Source organism: Macaca mulatta, chromosome 20 (genome assembly GCF_049350105.2).
Source record: "Macaca mulatta isolate MMU2019108-1 chromosome 20, T2T-MMU8v2.0, whole genome shotgun sequence".
Lineage (NCBI taxonomy): Eukaryota > Metazoa > Chordata > Mammalia > Primates > Cercopithecidae > Macaca > Macaca mulatta.
In genome coordinates, this window is record NC_133425.1 from 84,941,545 (window position 1) to 84,959,698 (window position 18,154).

Below are 18,154 nucleotides of genomic sequence, written 5' to 3' on the forward strand. Positions count from 1 at the left end.
ACCCTGGACGCGATGCAGGTCCTCCAGCACCAGTCAAGCTTCAGACGACCACAGCCCTGGCCATCAATCAGCTGGACTGCAAGCTCGTCCAGTCCAAGAGACTAAACGGTCCAGTCGAGCCGCTCCCAGATTCCTGACCCTCAGAAACAGAGTGAGATAAGTATTTGTTGTTTTAAGTTGCCACGTTGGCGAACTTGGAATGCACTGCCCAGGGCCGTGGGGATTCCCGTCACGTGGAGAGGACATAGGCTGTCCCTTCCAGGTCCTTGAACACCTGTCCAAAGTCCAACACCCAACAGTCTAAAGAAACACTGAGGAATACATGATTATTTAGTCACGCTCAAATTCCTGTACAGGTTTCTTGCTAGCAGAAATGGACTTTCCGCCGGGTGTGGTGGCTCATACCTGTAATCCCAGCACTCTGGGAGGCCGAGGCAGGCGGATCACCTGAGGTCCGGATTTCGAGACCAGCCTGACCAACATGGAGAAACCCCATCTCTACTGAAAATACAAAATTAGCCGGGTGTGGTGGCACGCGCCTCTATAATCTCAGCTACTCGGGGCTGAGGCAGGAGAATGGCTTGAACCCAGGAGGCAGAGGTGGTGGTGAGCCGAGATCGCGCCATTGCACTCCAGCCTGGGCAACGAGCGAAACTCCATCTCAAAGAAAAAGAAAAAAAGATGGAAAGTTCATTTTTTTTCTTTTTTTTGAGAGAGTTTCGCTCATTGCCCGGGCTGGAGTGCAATGGCGCGATCTCGGCTCACCACCTCCACCTCCCGGGTTCAAGCCATTCTCCTGCCTCAGCTCCGAGTAGCTGAGATTATAGAGGCGCATGCCACCACACCTGGCTAATTTTGTATTTTTAGTAGAGACGGGGCTTCTCCATGTTGGTCAGGGTGGTCTCGAACTCCTGACCTGAGGTGATCCACCCGCCCCAGCCTCCCAAAGTGCTGGGATTAGCCGGGCGCGGTGGCTCAAGCCTGTAATCCCAGCACTTTGGGAGGCCAAGACGGGCGGATCACGAGGTCAGAAGATCGAGACCATCCTGGCTAACACAGTGAAACCCCGTCTCTAGTAAAAAATACAAAAAAATAGCCGGACGAGGTGGCGGGTGCCTGTAGTCCCAGCTACTTGGGAGGCTGAGGCAGGAGAATGGCGTAAACCCGGGAGGCGGAGCTTGCAGCGAGCCGAGATCCGGCCACTGCACTCCAGTCTCGGCGACAGAGCAAGACTCCGTCTCAAAAAAAAAAAAAAAAAAAAAAAAAAGTGCTGGGATTACAGGCGTGAGCCACCGCGCCCAGCGTTTTTTGTTTTGTTTTGTTTTGTTTTTTTTGAGATGGAATGTCACTCTGTCGCCCAGGCTGGAGTGCAGTGGTGCGATCTTCGCTCACTGCAAGCTCCGCCTCCCAGGTTCAAGCAATTCTCCTGCCTCAGCTTCCCAAGTAGCTGGGATTACAGGCGCCTGCCACCACACCCAGCTAATTTTCGTATTTTTAGTAGAGACGAGGTTTCACTATGTTGGCCAGGCTGGTCTCCAACTCCTGACCTCAGGTGATCCACCCACCTTGGCCTCCCAAAATGTTGGGATTACAGGCATGAGCCACCACGCCCGGCCCCATCTTTTAAAGAAAAATAAAATCTGGTTGTACATGGGGTGAGTAAAGCCCAGTTAACAAGTGATATGAGAAGTAATTTTCCCCAAGAAAGAGCTTCAGGAAGAAAATTTACTAAAATTTACAGAGATGAACTTGTTTGTTTTCAAGCATTCCACAAGGTAACATGTTTTATGTAAGACATCCTAATACTCAACACATACCTTATTGTCCTGCGGGGCTTTGCTTCAGCAGGAAGAGTCACCATGGGTGCAGCTTTGGCGGCCATCATGGGCACAGCAGTACAGGAACTCTGGAGACCAACAGGCTAACTGCAAAAGCAAATGTGCTTCAAAAGATTTTTGTTGGCCGGGTGCGGTGGCTCATTCCTGTAATCCCAGCACTCTGGGAGGCCGAGATGGGCGGATCGTGAGGTTAGGAGATCAAGACCATCCTGGCTAACACAGTGAAACCCTGTCTCTACTAAAAAATACAAAAAATTACCGGGTGAGGTGGCCGGCGCCTGTAGTCCCAGCTACTCAGGAGGCTGTGGCAGGCGAATGGCGGGAACCCGGGAAGCAGAACTTGCAGTGAGGTGAGATCCAGCCACTGCACTCCAGCCTGGGCGACAGAGCAAGACTCTGTCTCAAAAAAAAAAAAATTTTTACGTTTAGTTACTGCCAAATTTGGAAAGAAGCAAACATGTAATTATTTCTTCAGATAGTAATAAGGAAGCCTAGATCCTTTTTTTTTTTTTTTTTTTTTTTTTTGAGACAAGTCGGTCTGGTGCAATGGCTCATGCCTGTCATCCCAGCTACTCGAGAGGCTGAAGCAGGAGAATCGTTTGAACCTGGGAGGCAAAGCTGCAGTGAGCTGTGAGCTGAGATCGCGCTCCAGCCTGGGCTACAGAGTGAGACCTTGTCTCAAAAAAAAAAAAAGGACAGGGTCTCACTCATCACTTAGACTGGAGTACAGTGGCACGATCTTAACTCACTGCAGCCTCCACCTCCCAGGTTCAAGCGATTCTCATGCCTCAGCCTCCCGAGTAGCTGGTACTACAGGTGGGTTGCTACCACGCTTGGCTAATCTTTTTGTATTTTTAGTAGAGACAGTTTCACCATGTTGGCCAGCCTGGTCTTGAACTCCTGACCTCAAGTGATCCGCCTGCCATGCCCTCCCAAAGTGCTGGGATTACAGGCATGGGCCTTAGCACCCAGCCAGAAGCCTAGATTTTTTTTTTTTTTGAGATGGAGTCTCTGCCTCTCGGGTTCAAGTGATTCTCCTACCTCAGCCTCCCGAGTAGCTGGGACTACAGGCGCCTGCCACCACGCCCAGCTAATTTTTTCTATTTTTAGTAGAGACGGGGTTCCACCATGTTAGCCAGGATGGCCTCAATCTCTTGACCTCATGATCCGCCCGCCTCGGCCCCTGAAAGTGCTGGGATTACAGGCGTGAGCCACCGCCCCAACCAGCCTAGATCTTAAAACCAAAAAAAAGTCCCAAAGATCAACTTCTGTCTCCAGAATGTTAAGTATTACTATTTGAGGCTGGGCACGGTGGCTCACGCCTGTAATCCCAGCACTTTGGGAGGCCGAGGCGGGCGGATCACGAGGTCAGGAGATCGAGACCACGGTGAAACCCCATCTCTACTAAAAATACAAAAAATTAGCCGGGCGCGGTGGCAGGTGCCTGTAGTCCCAGCTACTCAGGAGGCTGAGGCAGGAGAATGGCGTGAACCCGGGAGGCGGAGCTTGCAGTGAGCCGAGATCGCGCCACTGCACTCCAGCCTGGGCGACAGCGCCAAGACTCCATCTCAAAAAAAAAAAATACTATTTGATAGGTGAAGCAACTGAAGTTTGTAGAGCAGCTTGCCTGAAGTCCTTCAGCCGACAGCAGGAATAAGGGACAGAGCACAGGACGCTGCTGCATTAACAGGGAACAAAGGAATGGGGCCTCCTCGCTGCCCACCTGCCCTTCCCACAGCCCAGGGCTGCCCTAGGCGCTCCTGAGGCCTCCTCGCTGATGGGGCTAGAGCTGAGGGAACCTGGGGTTGGTAGCCATCCAGAGACCTAAGGCGTGCTCTGACCCAAACCAGGAGTCACCAAGAGACTGCCTCTCTAGAGAGCAGGCAGGGAAGGGAAGTCCGAGAGCAGAGTTCAGAGGGCTGAGGAGGGGTGACGCGGAGGTACAAATGAGCAAGCAGCAGTTAGAAGCACAGAAAGAACACACAGGGTGGAGAAGGGAAGGCGAACGTCCTGCTCTGTTGCAGGCTCTGAGGGCAAAAGCAGACCGGGGAGGCCGCTCTCCTACAGATCCTTCTTCTTGAATCCAAATCATGGACCCAAACAAAAACAAAACCCCCAAACCATGGGGCACCCGGATCCTTAAACAAAACCCCTATTGCTTGAGGCCACATGAGCCTCTGCTGCCTGCCACTACAGCCGGGGCTGAAAGTGAGAGTCACGGTTCACCTGTAGGGCCTGCGACGCAGCCAGCCTTCAAAGCACGGTTGTTAAACAGATGAGTTTGAATAAATGCATCAATACTCTGTTCCCATACCCTCATTTCCCATGACATCCTAGTCATAACTCTGGATGCCAAGGCTTCCTGGCTCATCAATTGCCCTCACACACATTTATTGCATTTTATCTTTATAACCACCCTGTGGGAAACCCAAGGCTGATACTAGCCTTGCTTTGCAAATAATTATCATCCCCATTTTACTGCTGAGAAGATTGAGGCTTGGGGAAGTTAACAACTTGCTTAAGGTCATAGGCCGAGAAGGACAGAACCCAGTGTTCTTTTCCCAGAGGAGGCCTCTTGCCAACACCCCACACTGCTTCTGATGAATTGCCAGGAAACAATTTTAAATTATCTCAGACAATATTAATAGGACTACATCTTAAAACTCTTCCCAAACACATCCAAATGTGTGGACTTTGAGTCACAAATCCTCGGCTGGGCGCAGTGGCTCACACCTGTCATCCCAGCACTTTGGGAGGCCGAGGCGGGCAGATCACGGGGTCAGGAGATCGAGACCATCCTGGTTAACACTGTGAAACCCCGTTTGTACTAAAAATAGAAAAAATTAGCCGGGCTTGGTGGCGGGCGCCTGTAGACCCAGCTACTCAAGAGGCTGAGGCAGGAGAATGGTGCGAACCCAGGAGGCGGAGCTTGCAGTGAGCCGAGATCACACCACTGCACTCCAGCCTGGGCGATAGAGCGAGACTCCACCTCAAAAAAAAAGTCACAAATCCTCTGAACGCACAGGCATAAGGGGTTGTGGAGCTCGGTCACTTCTTGGACACAAAAACTCTTTTGGAAGTTTGGTCAGGTTGGTCATGGGACAAGGCTGGAGAGAGGCTGACAGCAGGACGATGTTATAGCCCTCTGACCAAGTCCACCTGATGTCTTTTTTTTTTTTTTTGAGACGGAGTCTGGAACCGCGCCCGGCCCACCTGGTGTCTTTAAATCGGGGAAAGAAAAAAACAGTGGAAGAGGAAATGGCAAGGTTGGATTCATTGCGAAGGCAGACTGTACAATAAGAAGCAAAAGGAAAAGCGGTTCAGTTGTGAAAATCAGTGTTAGCCCTGGGTTGGGGGGAGGCCCTCCCCAGCCACGAGCACCTCTGCAGAGGCACCCGGCCCACTGGAGGGCTGAGGGCGGATAACCACGATACTGAAAACACTTTCCTGAGCGTTTCGGGGCTGCGGAAGAGGGAGGATTACACGCAGCCTACAGGCTTTGCAATCTCGTCTGTAGTGGTGGAGTGAGGGCAGGTCCAGAAACCAACCAGACCGGCCCCGAAATTCTGCCTTAACTTCAGAGCTGTGATCCTGGGCAGGTTACTTCCAATGCTTCTGAATCCGTTTCCCTCCGTGTAAAATAGAGGTATTTGCTGCATAGGGTTGCATGACATGGGTGTTCGACACGGAGCTAGGCACTCGGTGATGCTGGCTGTCGTTCTCAGCATTCATTGTTATGAATTTGGGGAACACAGAAAAGCATAAAAATAAATCGGTCACCCTCACGCTACCTCTGTGACAGACCGTCTAGTCTTTGCTTTTCCTACTCAACGAGCTTTCCAGTTCTTGGCGTCAGCTCTAGACCTAAGGCGGACGGAGGAAGGGGTGGGGGTGGTGGAGGAGCCCACGAGGGACCCTGCCCGGGCCCGGAGTGCAGACCCCGAGGAGAACAGCGCCTCTTCCCGGCTTCCCACGATGGGCTCGCGCAGCGCCCGGGGCAGGACCGAGGCCCGGGGCAGGACCGAGGCCCGAAGCGCCTCCACGGTGAGTCAGTCCGAGGGGACAGGACGGCGCGCTGCGAAGTCAGAGCTCTGCAGACGCCTGCCAGGCCGCGCCGCGCGCTCCCCGCCTCCCGACCTTCCTCCTCCAGGGCTGCCCTTCCTGCGGCGGCTGCAACTCCAGTCCTCGTCCTCGGGAGGCTCAAGGCGCAGGAAAACCGCCCCCTTCCTGTGCTCCTCAGCCCCGCAGGGGCCCTCCCGACCCCAGGCCTCCCGCGCCGCCCTCCTCAGCGCGGGCCTCTCCTCGCAGGTGGGATTCCGGCCCGCGCCGTCCGCCCTCGCCTGTAACCGAGCCCTGCGGGTGACGGAGGCTGCCCGGGCGGGAGGCCCCTCGGCGCGGGCGGAGCGCGACCACGCAGCCACGACCCGGCCGGTTATTCACCCGCCAGGCCCCGGAAATACAAGGCCGGCGTCCAAAAAAAAAAGCCAGGGGACCCGCGGCCTCCTCGCAGACGCGCGCCCCCGTACCGGGGCCTCAGGCAGCCGCAAGGGAGGGGGCTCGGGCCCGGGGATGCGGCGGGGCGGAACCGTGAGGACCGCGCAGGCGCCTAGTCAGGCCACGCCCACCCCCCGCCGCGCAGGCGCCTAGTCAGGCCACGCCCACCCCCCCGCCGCGCAGGCGCCCCGTGGCGTCCCGCGGACCGCGCAGGCGTGGCTTTCAGGCCAACATGGCCGTGCTGCTGCTGCTCCGCGCCCTCCGCCGGGGTCCAGGCCCGGGTCCTGGGCGGCTGTGGGGCCCAGGCGCGGGCTGGAGTCCAGGGTTCCCCGCCGGGTCCTGGAGGGGGCGGCCGTACTTGGCCAGCAGGCCTCCGGGGGACCTCGCCGAGGCTGGAGGCCGAGCCCTGCAGGTAAATCCCCGCGGCGTCCGGGCCCCACCTCTCGCCCCGCTCTGCTCTGTACGGCCGCTCCCGGCGGGGCGGGTCGGAGGCCGCCTGGCCCCTGCGGTGTGGGAGCCTACGCCTGTGGGCCCGCGGATCCTCCAGCTGCGGACCTCGGCGCGGAGCGACTGTTGGGGCCCGGGAGCGTGGGCGCTGGGCGGGCCGGGAAGAGGCGGGTCTAGGATCCGCGCAGTCCTCGGCGTGCGGTTTCCTAACCCTTTCGTTATGTGTGGATGTTCTCTACCTGTCTCCCTGTGGCGTTTTTTTTTGTTTGTTTTTGTTTTTTTTTTGAGACGAAGTCTCGCTCTGTCGCCCAGGCTGGGGTGCAGTGGCCGGATCTCAGCTCACTGCAAGCTCCGCCTCCCGAGTTCCCGCCATTCTCCTGCCTCAGCCTCCCGAGTAACTGGGACTACAGGCGCCCGCCACCTCGCCCGGCTAGTTTTTTGTATTTTTTTTTTTTTTTTTTTTTTTTGAGACGGAGTCTTGCTCTGTCACCCAGGCTGGAGTGCAGTGGCCGGATCTCAGCTCACTGCAAGCTCCGCCTCCCGGGTTTACGCCATTCTCCTGCCTCAGCCTCCCGAAGTTTTTTGTATTTTTTAGTAGACACGGGGTTTCACTGTGTTAGCCAGGATGGTCTCGATCTCCTGACCTCGTGATCCGCCCGTCTCGGCCTCCCAAAGTGCTGGGATTACAGGCTTGAGCCACCGCGCCCGGCCCCCTGTGGCGTTTTAAAGTGGAATCCTGTAACGGTTTCCGGCGGAGCGGAGCGATAATTTACAGTCCGCGTCTGTGGATCGATTCCATCACCAGGAATTCCAGCGCCTTCCAGTTAGGGTGGTCACTGCCGAGTTGGGGGCCCAGAACGTTTCTGTGTGCGCAAAATGCCCTGTGGCTGCATGTTGCTGTTGTAATGTAGCTTGGCCCGTTATTGATAGAAAGTCATTGAGCACCGCCTGTGGAGAGGTCTTGTTTCAGGTTCTGCTGAGGATAGGATAGCATCTCCTCCCGAAAACCAGACCCTGTGTCCTTGAGCTTTTGGGTCGATGTTTTCTTCTCTTAGCCCTCACCTAGGAGCTTAGCCCATACCTTTTAGGTTGTTGTTTATTAGGTTATTTTTGAGACAGAGATCTCGATCTGTCTCCAGGCTGGAGTGCAGTGGTGCGATCTTGACTCACTGCAGCCTCTGCCTGCTGCATTCAAGCAGTTCTCCTGCCTTAGCCTCCCGAGTAGCTGGGATTACAGGTGCGCGCCAGCACACCCAGCTAATTTTTGTATTTTTAGTAGAGACGGGGTTTCTTTTTTTTTTTTTTTTTTTTTTTTTTTGAGACGGAGTCTCGCTCTGTCGCCCAGGCTGGAGTGCAGTGGCGCGATCTCGGCTCACTGCAAGCTCCGCCTCCCGGGTTCACGCCATTCTCCTGCCTCAGCCTCCCGAGTAGCTGGAACTACAGGCGCCCACAACCGCGCCCGGCTAATTTTTTGTATTTTTAGTAGAGACGGGGTTTCACCATGTTAGCCACGGATGGTCTCGATCTCCTGACCTTGTGATCCGCCCGCCTCGGCCTCCCAAAGTGCTGGGATTACAGGCGTGAGCCACCGCGCCCGGCTGTGACGGGGTTTCACCATGTTGACCAGGATGGTCTCGATCTCTTGACCTTGTGATCCGCCCGCCTCGGCCTCACAAAGTGCTGAGATTACAGGGCGTGAGCCACCGTGCCCGGCCATAAAACACATCTAAATGCGAAAATGTTTATCTTGAAAGGAGAACGCTGAAAGTATATACTTGTTAACTGGTTTAGTACCTGGAAACGTCCTACAAAGAGCCACTTTCTGGTGACAGCAGGAGCCCTGGGTCTGGGCAGCCACTGTGGGCCTTTGGAGAGCTGTGCCGCTCCCTTTCCCCTGCAGAAGCTTCAGGCCATGGGATAGCAGCCAGTGCACTTGTGTGTTTCGTTTTCTTTCTTCCGTGTTTTTTTTTTTTTTTTGAAGACAGAGTCTTGCTGTGTCGCCCAGGCTGGAGTGCAGTGGCCTGCTCATGGCTCACTGAAGCCTCTGCCTCCTGGGCCCAAGTGATCCTCCCACCTCAGCCTCCCAAAGTGCTGGGATTACAGACATGAGCCACCGAGCCTGGCCACTATCGTGATTTTTTGTTTGTTCATTTGTTTGTATTTTGAGACAGAGTCTCCCTTTGTCGCCCAGGCTGAAGTGCGCTATCTCGGCTCACTGCAGCCTCCACCTCCCGGGCTCAAGTGATTCTCCTGCCTCAGCTTCCCGAGTAGCTGAGATTACAGGCGTGCACCACCATGCCCGGCTAATTTTTGTGTGTTTACTAGAGATGGGGATTCACTATGTTGGCCAGGCTGGTCTCGAACTCCTGAGCTCAGGTGATCCACCTACCTCGGCCTTCCACAGTGCTGGGATTACAGACGTGAGCCACCACGCCTGGCCAATTACTGTGTTTTAACCTCTTTACTTGCTTTTGACATTTTGATGTTACCTAAAGCTTTGAAATATTGCTCAGACTATTATTTCATATTTCAGGGCAATGTAGATACTACAAATATCTATTTGAACTTTTAAAACCGATGTTTAGTCTGCATTGCTTTGCTAATCTCTAATGTTAGTGTGACATCCAGTGTTGGGTTTTTTTCAGAGCTTACAGTTGAGACTGCTCACCTCTACCTTTGAAGGGATCAACGGATTGTTGTTGAAACAACATTTAGTTCAGAATCCGGTCAGACTCTGGCAACTTTTAGGTAAGTATCTGTTGAAAGAAGCAGCTGAGCATGACAGTGCACGCCTATAGCCTCAGCTGCTTGGGAGGCTGAGGCCAGAGTTTTGCTTGAGCCCAGGAGTTCAAGGCTGAGGCTGCCGCTGCACTCCAGCCTGGGTGACGGAGTGAGATGAACCGAGATCGCGCTACTGCACTCCAGCCTGGGTGACGGAGTGAGACTCTGTTTCTAAACAAAAAAATACAGAAGCGACAAGCAGAGATTGTTTTCTTTTTTTTAATTATTTTATTTTAGAGACGGAATCTCACCTTGTTGCACAGGTTGGAGTGCAGTGGTGTGATCAGAGCTCACTACAGCCTAGAACTCCTGGGCGCGAATGATCTTCCCTGCTTTGCTTCTTCAGTAGCTAGCACTACAGGCGTGTACCGTCACACTCGGCTAATTATCTTTTGTAGAGATGAGGTATCACTCTGTTGTCCAGGCCCAAAGGGGCCTCTTTACTTCCTTAACCCGCAGTTGTAGAGCCTTGACCTCTAGGGTTCAAGTGATCCCCCCACCTCAGCCTTCCCTAGAGCCAGGACTCCAGGCACACACCACAGCGCCTAGCTAATTTTTTGGGGGTATTTTTTTTGTAGAGATGGGAGTTTGCCACGTTTCCCAGGCTGGTCTTGAACTCCTGGACTCAAGCGGTCAGCCTTCCTTGGCCTCCCAAAGTGTTGCGATTACAGGCGTGAGCCACCGCACCTGCCCAAGTTGTCCTTGTTTTAAAAAAATTCTGCTGTATTCCAGTAACTGGGCTGCTTGGGAAAGGTTTTTCATGTTATCTAGTCAGCTGCAAGAATGTTTACTAAGGATTTACAAAGTGGCTTCAGATGTTTTATATCCACACAATCACTAAAAATACCCTGCAAATAATTTGCTCTTCAATAAATCTTTTTTTTTTTTTTTTTTTTTTGAGACGGAGTCTCGCTCTGTCGCCCAGGCTGGAGTGCAGTGGCCGGATCTCAGCCTCCCGGGTTTACGCCATTCTCCTGCCTCAGCCTCCCGAGTAGCTGGGACTACAGGCGCCCGCCACCTCGCCCGGCTAGTTTTTTTTTGTATTTTTAGTAGAGACGGGGTTTCACCATGTTAGCCAGGATGGTCTCGATCTCCTGACCTTGTGATCCGCCCGTCTCGGCCTCCCAAAGTGCTGGGATTACAGGCTTGAGCCACTGCGCCCGGCCTTGCTCTTCAATAAATCTTTAATGAAAGCTCGTGACATTCTTTGGTCTCCCTTGACTTTAGGTTAAAGAACCTGAAGGATCAACACCTCTCACCTTTATTTCTTGCTCCCCTTAATGGGGTTGGAGCAGGGAAAAAGTAAAATATTTCTACTCCTGACATTAAACAGCCTTGTGCCAACACGTGGGTAGGGAGAGTGCTGTGCCCATTGACTGGCTGTGCGTCAGCAACCTGCCCATCTGCTGTCAGTGTTTAATGTCAGCCCATGGGTGCCCGTGGCTGTAAACAGGAAGCACACGCTTCAGCCCTCTCAACACCTGAGGTTACGTGCAAGTGGCAACCAGGGTCGTTTCATTGGTGAACCCGTTCATGTCTTTGTGAAGAAAGTTACATTTCAGGTCATGGTTGTGAAACTCTCCCTGTTTTTATTATTCTTTGAGACAGGGTCTTGCCCTGTTGCCCAGGCACAGTCTCTACTCACTGCAGCCTCAGCCTCCTGGGCGAAGGTGCCCCTCCCACCTCAGCCTCCTGAGTAGCTGGGAGGTCAGGCATGTCACTATGTACAGCTACATTTGTCCTGAGGAGCTGGGAGGTCAGGCATAGGTCACTATGTACAGCTACATTTGTTATCGTTGTTTTTTCAGAGATGAGATTTTGCCCATGTTGCCCTGGCTGGTCTTGAATTCCTGGGCTCAAGCCATCCTCCTCCATTGGCCTCCCAAAGTGCTGGGATTACAGGCGTGAGCCACTGCGCCTGGCCTCCTCCATTTGTAAACGCTGATTGTTCAGATTTTGGGCGAGGAGTGTCGTACCAACCCCTCTTGGTGGTGGCTGGGCTGTTGCTGTTGCCACCTCTCTGGAAGCCACTTGTGAGTCAGAGTCTTGCTCTGTAACCCAGGCTGGAGTGCAGTGGTGCGATCTCAGCTCACTGCAACCTCCGCCTCCCAGGTTTAAGCAGTTCTGCCTCAGCCTCCGGAATAGCTGGGATTACAGGCGCCTGCCAGCATGTCCGGCTAATTTTTGTATTTTTAGTAGAGAGAGGGTTTCACCCTCTTGGCAAGGCTGGTCTTGGCCGGGCGCGGTGGCTCAAGCCTGTAATCCCAGCACTTTGGGAGGCCGAGACGGGCGGATCACGAGGTCGGGAGATCGAGACCATCCTGGGTAACACAGTGAAACCCCGTCTCTACTAAAAATACAAAAACTTAGCCGGGCGAGGTGGCAGGCGCCTGTAGTCCCAGCTACTCGGGAGGCTGAGGCAGGAGAATGGCGTGAACCCGGGAGGTGGAGTTTGCAGTGAGCTGAGATCCGGCCACTGCACTCCAGCCTGGGTGACAGAGCGAGACTCCGTCTCAAAAAAAAAACAACAACAACAACAAAAAAAGGCTGGTCTTGAACTCCTGACCTCGTGATCCACCTGCCTCGGCCTCCCAAAGTGCTGGGAGACAGGCATGAGGTCCTGCGCCTGACCTGTTTTATTTTAAAGCAACTTCATCTATTAAAGGGATTTGTGATATTTTCCCAAATTTGTGTTCATAACTACTTTTTTTTTTTTTTTTTTTTTTGAGACGGAGTCTCGCTGTGTCTCCCAGGCTGGAGTGCAGTGGCGTGATCTCGGCTCACTGCAAGCTCCGCCTCCCGGGTTCACGCCATTCTCCCGCCTCAGCCTCCCAAGTAGCTGAGACTACAGGCGCCCGCCACCACGCCCGGCTAGTTTTTTGTATTTTTAGTAGAGACGGGGTTTCACCATGTTAGCCAGGATAGTCTCGATCTCCTGACCTCGTGATCCACCCGCCTCGGCCTCCCAAAGTGCTGGGTTTACAGGCTTGAGCCACCGCGCCCGGCCATAACTACTTTTTGTTCCCTCCCATTAGCAATTTTTTTTTTTTTTTTTTTTTTTTTTTTTTTTTTTTTTTTTGAGACGGAGTCTCGCTGTGTCGCCCAGGCTGGAGTACAGTGGCCGGATCTCAGCTCACCGCAAGCCCCACCTCCCGGGTTTACGCCATTCTCCTGCCTCAGCCTCCCGAGTAGCTGGGACTACAGGGGCCCGCCACCTCGCCCGGCTAGTTTTTTGTATTTTTTAGTAGAGACAGGGTTTCACCGGGTTAGCCAGGATGGTCTCGATCTCCTGACCTCGTGATCCGCCCGTCTCGGCCTCCCAAAGTGCTGGGATTACAGGCTTGAGCCACCGCGCCCGGCCGCCCATTAGCAATTTAAAAGCAAAGATATTCAACTTCATAAGTTAAAATAGTTTATTATTCTGTAATTATTAAATACGGGACTAAGTGATATGGGAAATACGTTATTTCAAATTTATAAATCTTATGGATATAAGTAGGTTTTTCAGATGGTTTCTGGTTTGCTTTGTTTATTTAGGAGTACACTGTTCTCCTGTACGCCTCCCCTGTGCTTGCAAACCTCAATTGTTAAATCCTTTCTCTGTTTCTTATAGGTGGTACTTTCTATTTTAACACCTCAAGGATGAAACAGAAGAATAAGGAGAAGGATAAGTCGAAGGGGAAGGCTCCTGAAGAGGACGAAGGTACATTCATCTAATATTCTTCAGTCAGTGACTCCCTCTGGCTGTCTTCACATCTCTGTTCTCCTCTGAGCAAGGTGAAACCAGTCTGGAAAGTGGGGAGATGGGCCGGGTACAGCGGCTCACACCTGTAATCGAAACGCTTTGGGAGGCCCAGGTGGAAGGATCACTTGAGTCCTATGCCACATAGCGAGACCCTATCTCACTAAAAATTAAAATAAAAGGTCGGGTGCGGTGACTCATACCTGTAATCCCAGCACTTTGGGAGGCTGAGGCGGGCGGATCAGCTGCAGCGTGGCCGACATGGCGAAACCCCATTTCTACTAAAAATACAAAATTAGCCGGGCATGATAGCGCACGCCTGTACTCCCAGCTACTCGGGAAGCTGAGGCAGGAGAATTGCTTGAACCCAGGAGGTGGAGGTTGCTGTGAGCCGAGATCACACCACTGCACTCCAGCCTGAGCAACAAGAGCAAAACTCTGTTTCAAAAAAAAAAAAAAGAAAGAAAATTTAAATTTAAAAAGACCCTATCTACACAAAAAGGAAAAAAAAAATAATTGGCCAGGCATGGTGGTGTGTGCACTTGTAGTCGTAGCTGCTCAGGAGGTAGGAGGATCGCTTGAGCCCAGGAGTTGGAGGCCCAGCTTCAGATTCACAGCTCCAAGGGGCGTCAGCGTGGAAGTCAGCTTCAGGAATGCTTTGCTTTTGGATCCTTGAGGCCTCTCGCTGGAAATCAGCGTTGGCAGATGGACGCCCTGCGCAGCAGAGCTCATCTTTCTAGAAAGACACCTGACCTTTGAAGGAGCGTGAGGAACTGTCATACAGACTTTTATTTTCCCATGTTGATTGTCAGGAAAGCTTTCAGGATGTGGAAATGATGGTTCGGCTACTGGATGATGGGATGATTATTGTGAATTCGAGTTTAGCAGGAGTTTGTTTCAGGAGTGATGTCCTGGTTAGTTGATTTTGGGTGAGACGCTGCATTTGCCAAGGCCAGGGACAGCTTTACTCTGTGCTAGAGGAGCTCTGACTCTCCCTGCTGGTCTCTCGAGGGGAGGTCATAACTGCGGGAAGGGACACCAGTGTTCTCAGGTGGATTCAGTTTAGGTGTTCTGGCTTTAGGCTCATCTTCAGCATACTGTTGGTTTTACAGTAAGTGTCAGTGCCTACAGCCACTCAGAACTATCTTTTAAAAGACTTCTAAATCTTCATACGAAATTGTTTTGAATTGATTTCAGGGCTCTTCCCCTGTATTCTTCAGCATTTCAATAAAGTGTGTCCTTTGACCTTTTTTTTTTTTTTTTTTTTTTTTTTGCCAGAGTCTCACTCTGTTGCCCAGGCTAGAGTGCAATGGTACGATCTTGGCTGAATGCAGCCTCTGCCTCCCGGGTTCAAGCAATTCTCCTGCCTCAGCCTCCCAAGTAACTGGGACTACGGGCGCCCGCAACCATGCCCGGCTAATTTTTTGTATTTTTAGTAAAGACAGGGTTTCACCGTGTTAGCCAGGATGGTCTCGATCTCCCTGACCTCGTGATCTGCCTGCCTCGGCCTCCCAAAGTGCTAGGATGACAGGTGTGAGCCACCTTGCCTGGCCAAGTGATTGTCTTACGTTTATTCTATTTTGGGTTGAACTGTGGTTTGCTTTGAGAAAATAATGTCTGTTAAATTTGCATTAGAGGATAATTGTTTACTGAGCCAAATAATCTTTCTTGTGAGAACCTATTCTGGGTTTCCCCTGGGCCTTCTGCTGTGGTTGCGGGGGTAGTTGGTTTGTGTGGGTTTTCAGGACTGTTGACTACATCAGACACGCACAGCACATCAGACATGCACAGTTCCGGCCCTTGGACAGGCCTTCATCATGGTCGGATGCTGAACTGCATCGCGTCTGTTCACGCGAAGATTCTTTTGCCACCTCCTTAAATGAAAGAACCATACTGAATGTGGCTTAGAAACAGCTTTGCCAGCTGTGCAGAATGATTGTAAGTAGTGGTTATCCAAAAAGTAGAAAAGTAGTTGCTTGGAATACCACTCACTGATAATGCGGGTGAATCTGGAAGGAATTATGCTGAGTGAAAAAAGGCAGACCCGAAAGATCACATTCCATATGGTTTTCAGTTTTTTATAGAGCATTCTCTAAAGACAAAAATTAAAGAGATGGAACATAGATTCCTGGTTGCTAGGAGCTAAGGATGGGGAGGGAGACAGCCCAAGGGAGCCTGTGGTTGGACTGTTGCCTGCCTGGGCTGTGGTGAGCACATAAGCATGCACACTGCGCGTGTGTCACGGGACGACCCCAGGGAGCTTGGTGGACTGTCGTGGTGGGAGAGCCCAGCTGTGATGCTGTTCATAGTTTTGCAAGATGGAACCACTGGGAGCAGGTGGACAAGGTACTGCTCTGCGTCATTTCTTTCTTCTTTCTTTCTTTTTTTTGAGACGGGGTCTCCCTGTCACCCAGGCTGGAGTACAGTGGCTCAATCTCTGCTCACTGCAACCTCCACCTCCTGGGTTCAAGCAATTCTTCTGCTTCAGCCTCCTGAAGAGCTGGGATTACAGGCACGCACCACCACACTCAGCTAATTTTGTTTGCTTTTAGTAGAGATGGGGTTTCACCATGTTGGCCAGGCTGCTCTCGAACTCCTGACCTTGTGATCTGCCCGCCTTGGCCCTCCCAAAGTGCTGGGATTACAGGCGTGAGCCACCGTGCCCAGCCTGCTCTGTGCCATTTCTTACAATTTCATGGGAAACTACAGTTACTTCACGGTCAGAAATTTAACTAGAAAAAAAGTGGTTGCTAACATTTTTTTGTTTTCTTTTTTTGAGACGGAGTTTCGCTCTTGTTGCCCAGCCTGGAGTGCAATGGCGTGATCTTGGCTCACCACAATGTCTGCTTCCTGGGTTCAAGCGATTCTCCTGCGTCAGCCTCCCGAGTAATTACAGGCATGCGTCACCGTACCTGGCTGATTTTTTTTGTATTTTTAGTAAAGATGGGGTTTCTCCATGTTGGTCAGGCTGGTCTCGGACTCCTGACCTCAGGTAACCCACCCGCCGTAGCCTCCCAAAGTGCTGGGATTACAGGCGTGAGCCACCGTGCCGGCAGCAGTTCCTAACATTTTCACCGAGCTGCTTGTGGAAAACTTCCCCTTTCCTGTGCAGTGTGAATGCCTCAAGGTGGAGCCCCTGCCCCAGAGGGCTCTCGTCTATCAGGTCAGGTGTGGCACTTGGGGCTGCTGCCTTCAGGGGCGGTTTCGGAGTGGGATAAGCCTGGTGTGGCCCCTGTGGCTGCTTCCTTGGGACTCAGTAGTAGCAGCCTTTTTTTTTTTTTTTTTTTTTTTTTTGGACGTAGAGTCTCGCTCTGTCTCCCAGGCTGGAGTGCAGTGGCGCGATCTCGGCTCACTGCAAGCTCCGCCTCTTGGGTTCATGCCATTCTCCTGCCTCAGCCTCCTGAGAGCTGGGACCACAGATGCCGCCACCACGCCCGGCTAATTTTTTTTGTATTTTTAGTAGAGACGGGGTTTCACCGTGTTAGCCAGGATGGTCTCGATCTGCTGACCTCATGCTCTGCCCATCTCAGTCTCCCAAAGTGCTGGGATTACAGGTGTGAGCCACCGTGCCCGGCTATCAGCTGTTTGTTTTTAGATGACTGATTGAGTCATGTGATTGAGATGAGTCATGTGATCATAATATCTAATTGTCAACAATTGACTTTTTTTTCCTCGAAGAGGGATTTTGGCAACAGAACTTGCCAGTCGTCCTGAAGGCCGCCATCCAGGAGGTGTGCATGAAGCTCAGGAGGCATGTGCGTTTCTTGAGCGCCTTGGCGGCGGCACTGCCTCAGGAACACAGGCAGCAGGTGCTGAGGTCACACCCCCCGTTGTCTGTGAGCTGGCAGCTCATCTGAGCGTCCTGAATAACCGTCTGGGAGGCACGCAGGAGGAAGGTGCCTGCAGTGCTGGCTGCGCAGGCACAAATGGCCACAACACTGGAGGCGTGGCAGGAAGAGGTGCGTCAGGCAGCTCAGTGGAAGGGACGTGCTGGAGGTTTGGGCTGGACAGAAGTTGAGGACTTCATGGGAAGGAGGCAGGGGCCTTCCAGGCAGAGGAAGGGCCTTTATGCCTAGAGTGCTTTTGTTTGTTTGTTTCAAGATGGAGTTTCACTCTTTGTTGCCCAGGCTGGAGTGAAGTGGCACAATCTCAGCTCACTGCAGCCTCCGCCCGCCAGGTTTAAGCGCTTCTCCTGCCTCAGCCTCCCTAGTAGCTGGGCTTGTGGTCATGTGCCACCACGCCTGGCTAATTTTTGTAGTTTTAGTAGAGATGGGGTTTCACCATGTTGGCCAGGCTGGTGTTGAACTCCTGACCTCAGGTGATCCACCCGCCTCAGCCTCCCAAAGTACTGGGGTGACAGCCCCGGCTAAGTTGTTTTCTTTTGTTTGTTTGTTTGTTTCCCTGTAGAGATGGGTTTTCGCCATGTTGCCCTGCTGGTTTCTAACTCCTGAACTCAAGTGATCCACCGGTGTCGACTCCCACAGTGCTGGGATGACAGGCGTGAGCCGCTGTGCCAAGTGATCCACCTGTCTCGACTCCCACAGTGCTGGGATGACAGGCTTGAGCCACCACGCCTGGCCCAAATTTCTTAAGGTTCATTTCCTTAAAGTTTCAGAAGTAGGATTTTTGAATTAAAGAAACTAAATACTATGTACGGCACTTGATACATCCTGCCAGGCAGTTACCAGACAGGGTCGTGCTGGTTTACACCACCCCAGCACGTGAGCAAGGCGTGTTGCAGACCTTCCGTGGCCTGGCTCTCGAGGCATCCGCCTGCGTGTGCTCATGGAGCGTGTGGATTTTCCCTGCGTTGCCTTCGCTTGTGGCTGGAAGAGGGTTCTCTGTGCTCCTG

At 52.6% G+C, this 18,154-nt stretch overlaps 1 protein-coding gene across 15 annotated transcripts in view; it reads left to right on the forward strand.

Annotated features, from left to right (window-relative positions):
• The first annotated feature begins 6,547 nt into the window (after positions 1-6,547).
• SPG7 (SPG7 matrix AAA peptidase subunit, paraplegin) overlaps positions 6,548-18,154 on the forward strand; it is a 55,912-nt gene continuing 44,305 nt past the window's right edge. For 13 of the 15 annotated variants that reach the window (XR_013412118.1, XR_013412117.1, XR_013412114.1 and 10 more), the window contains exons 1-3: positions 6,548-6,744; positions 9,425-9,527; positions 13,174-13,263. Coding sequence is in view for 10 of the 15 variants with exons in the window: in XM_077986806.1 (XP_077842932.1) it covers positions 6,565-6,744; positions 9,425-9,527; positions 13,174-13,263 (373 nt within the window). In the remaining 5 variants the exon portion in view is untranslated. Of the gene's footprint in view, positions 6,745-9,424; positions 9,564-12,930; positions 13,264-16,980; positions 17,262-18,154 lie in introns of all 15 variants that reach the window. The other 2 variants (XM_077986812.1, XM_077986811.1) reach the window with 2 other exon arrangements.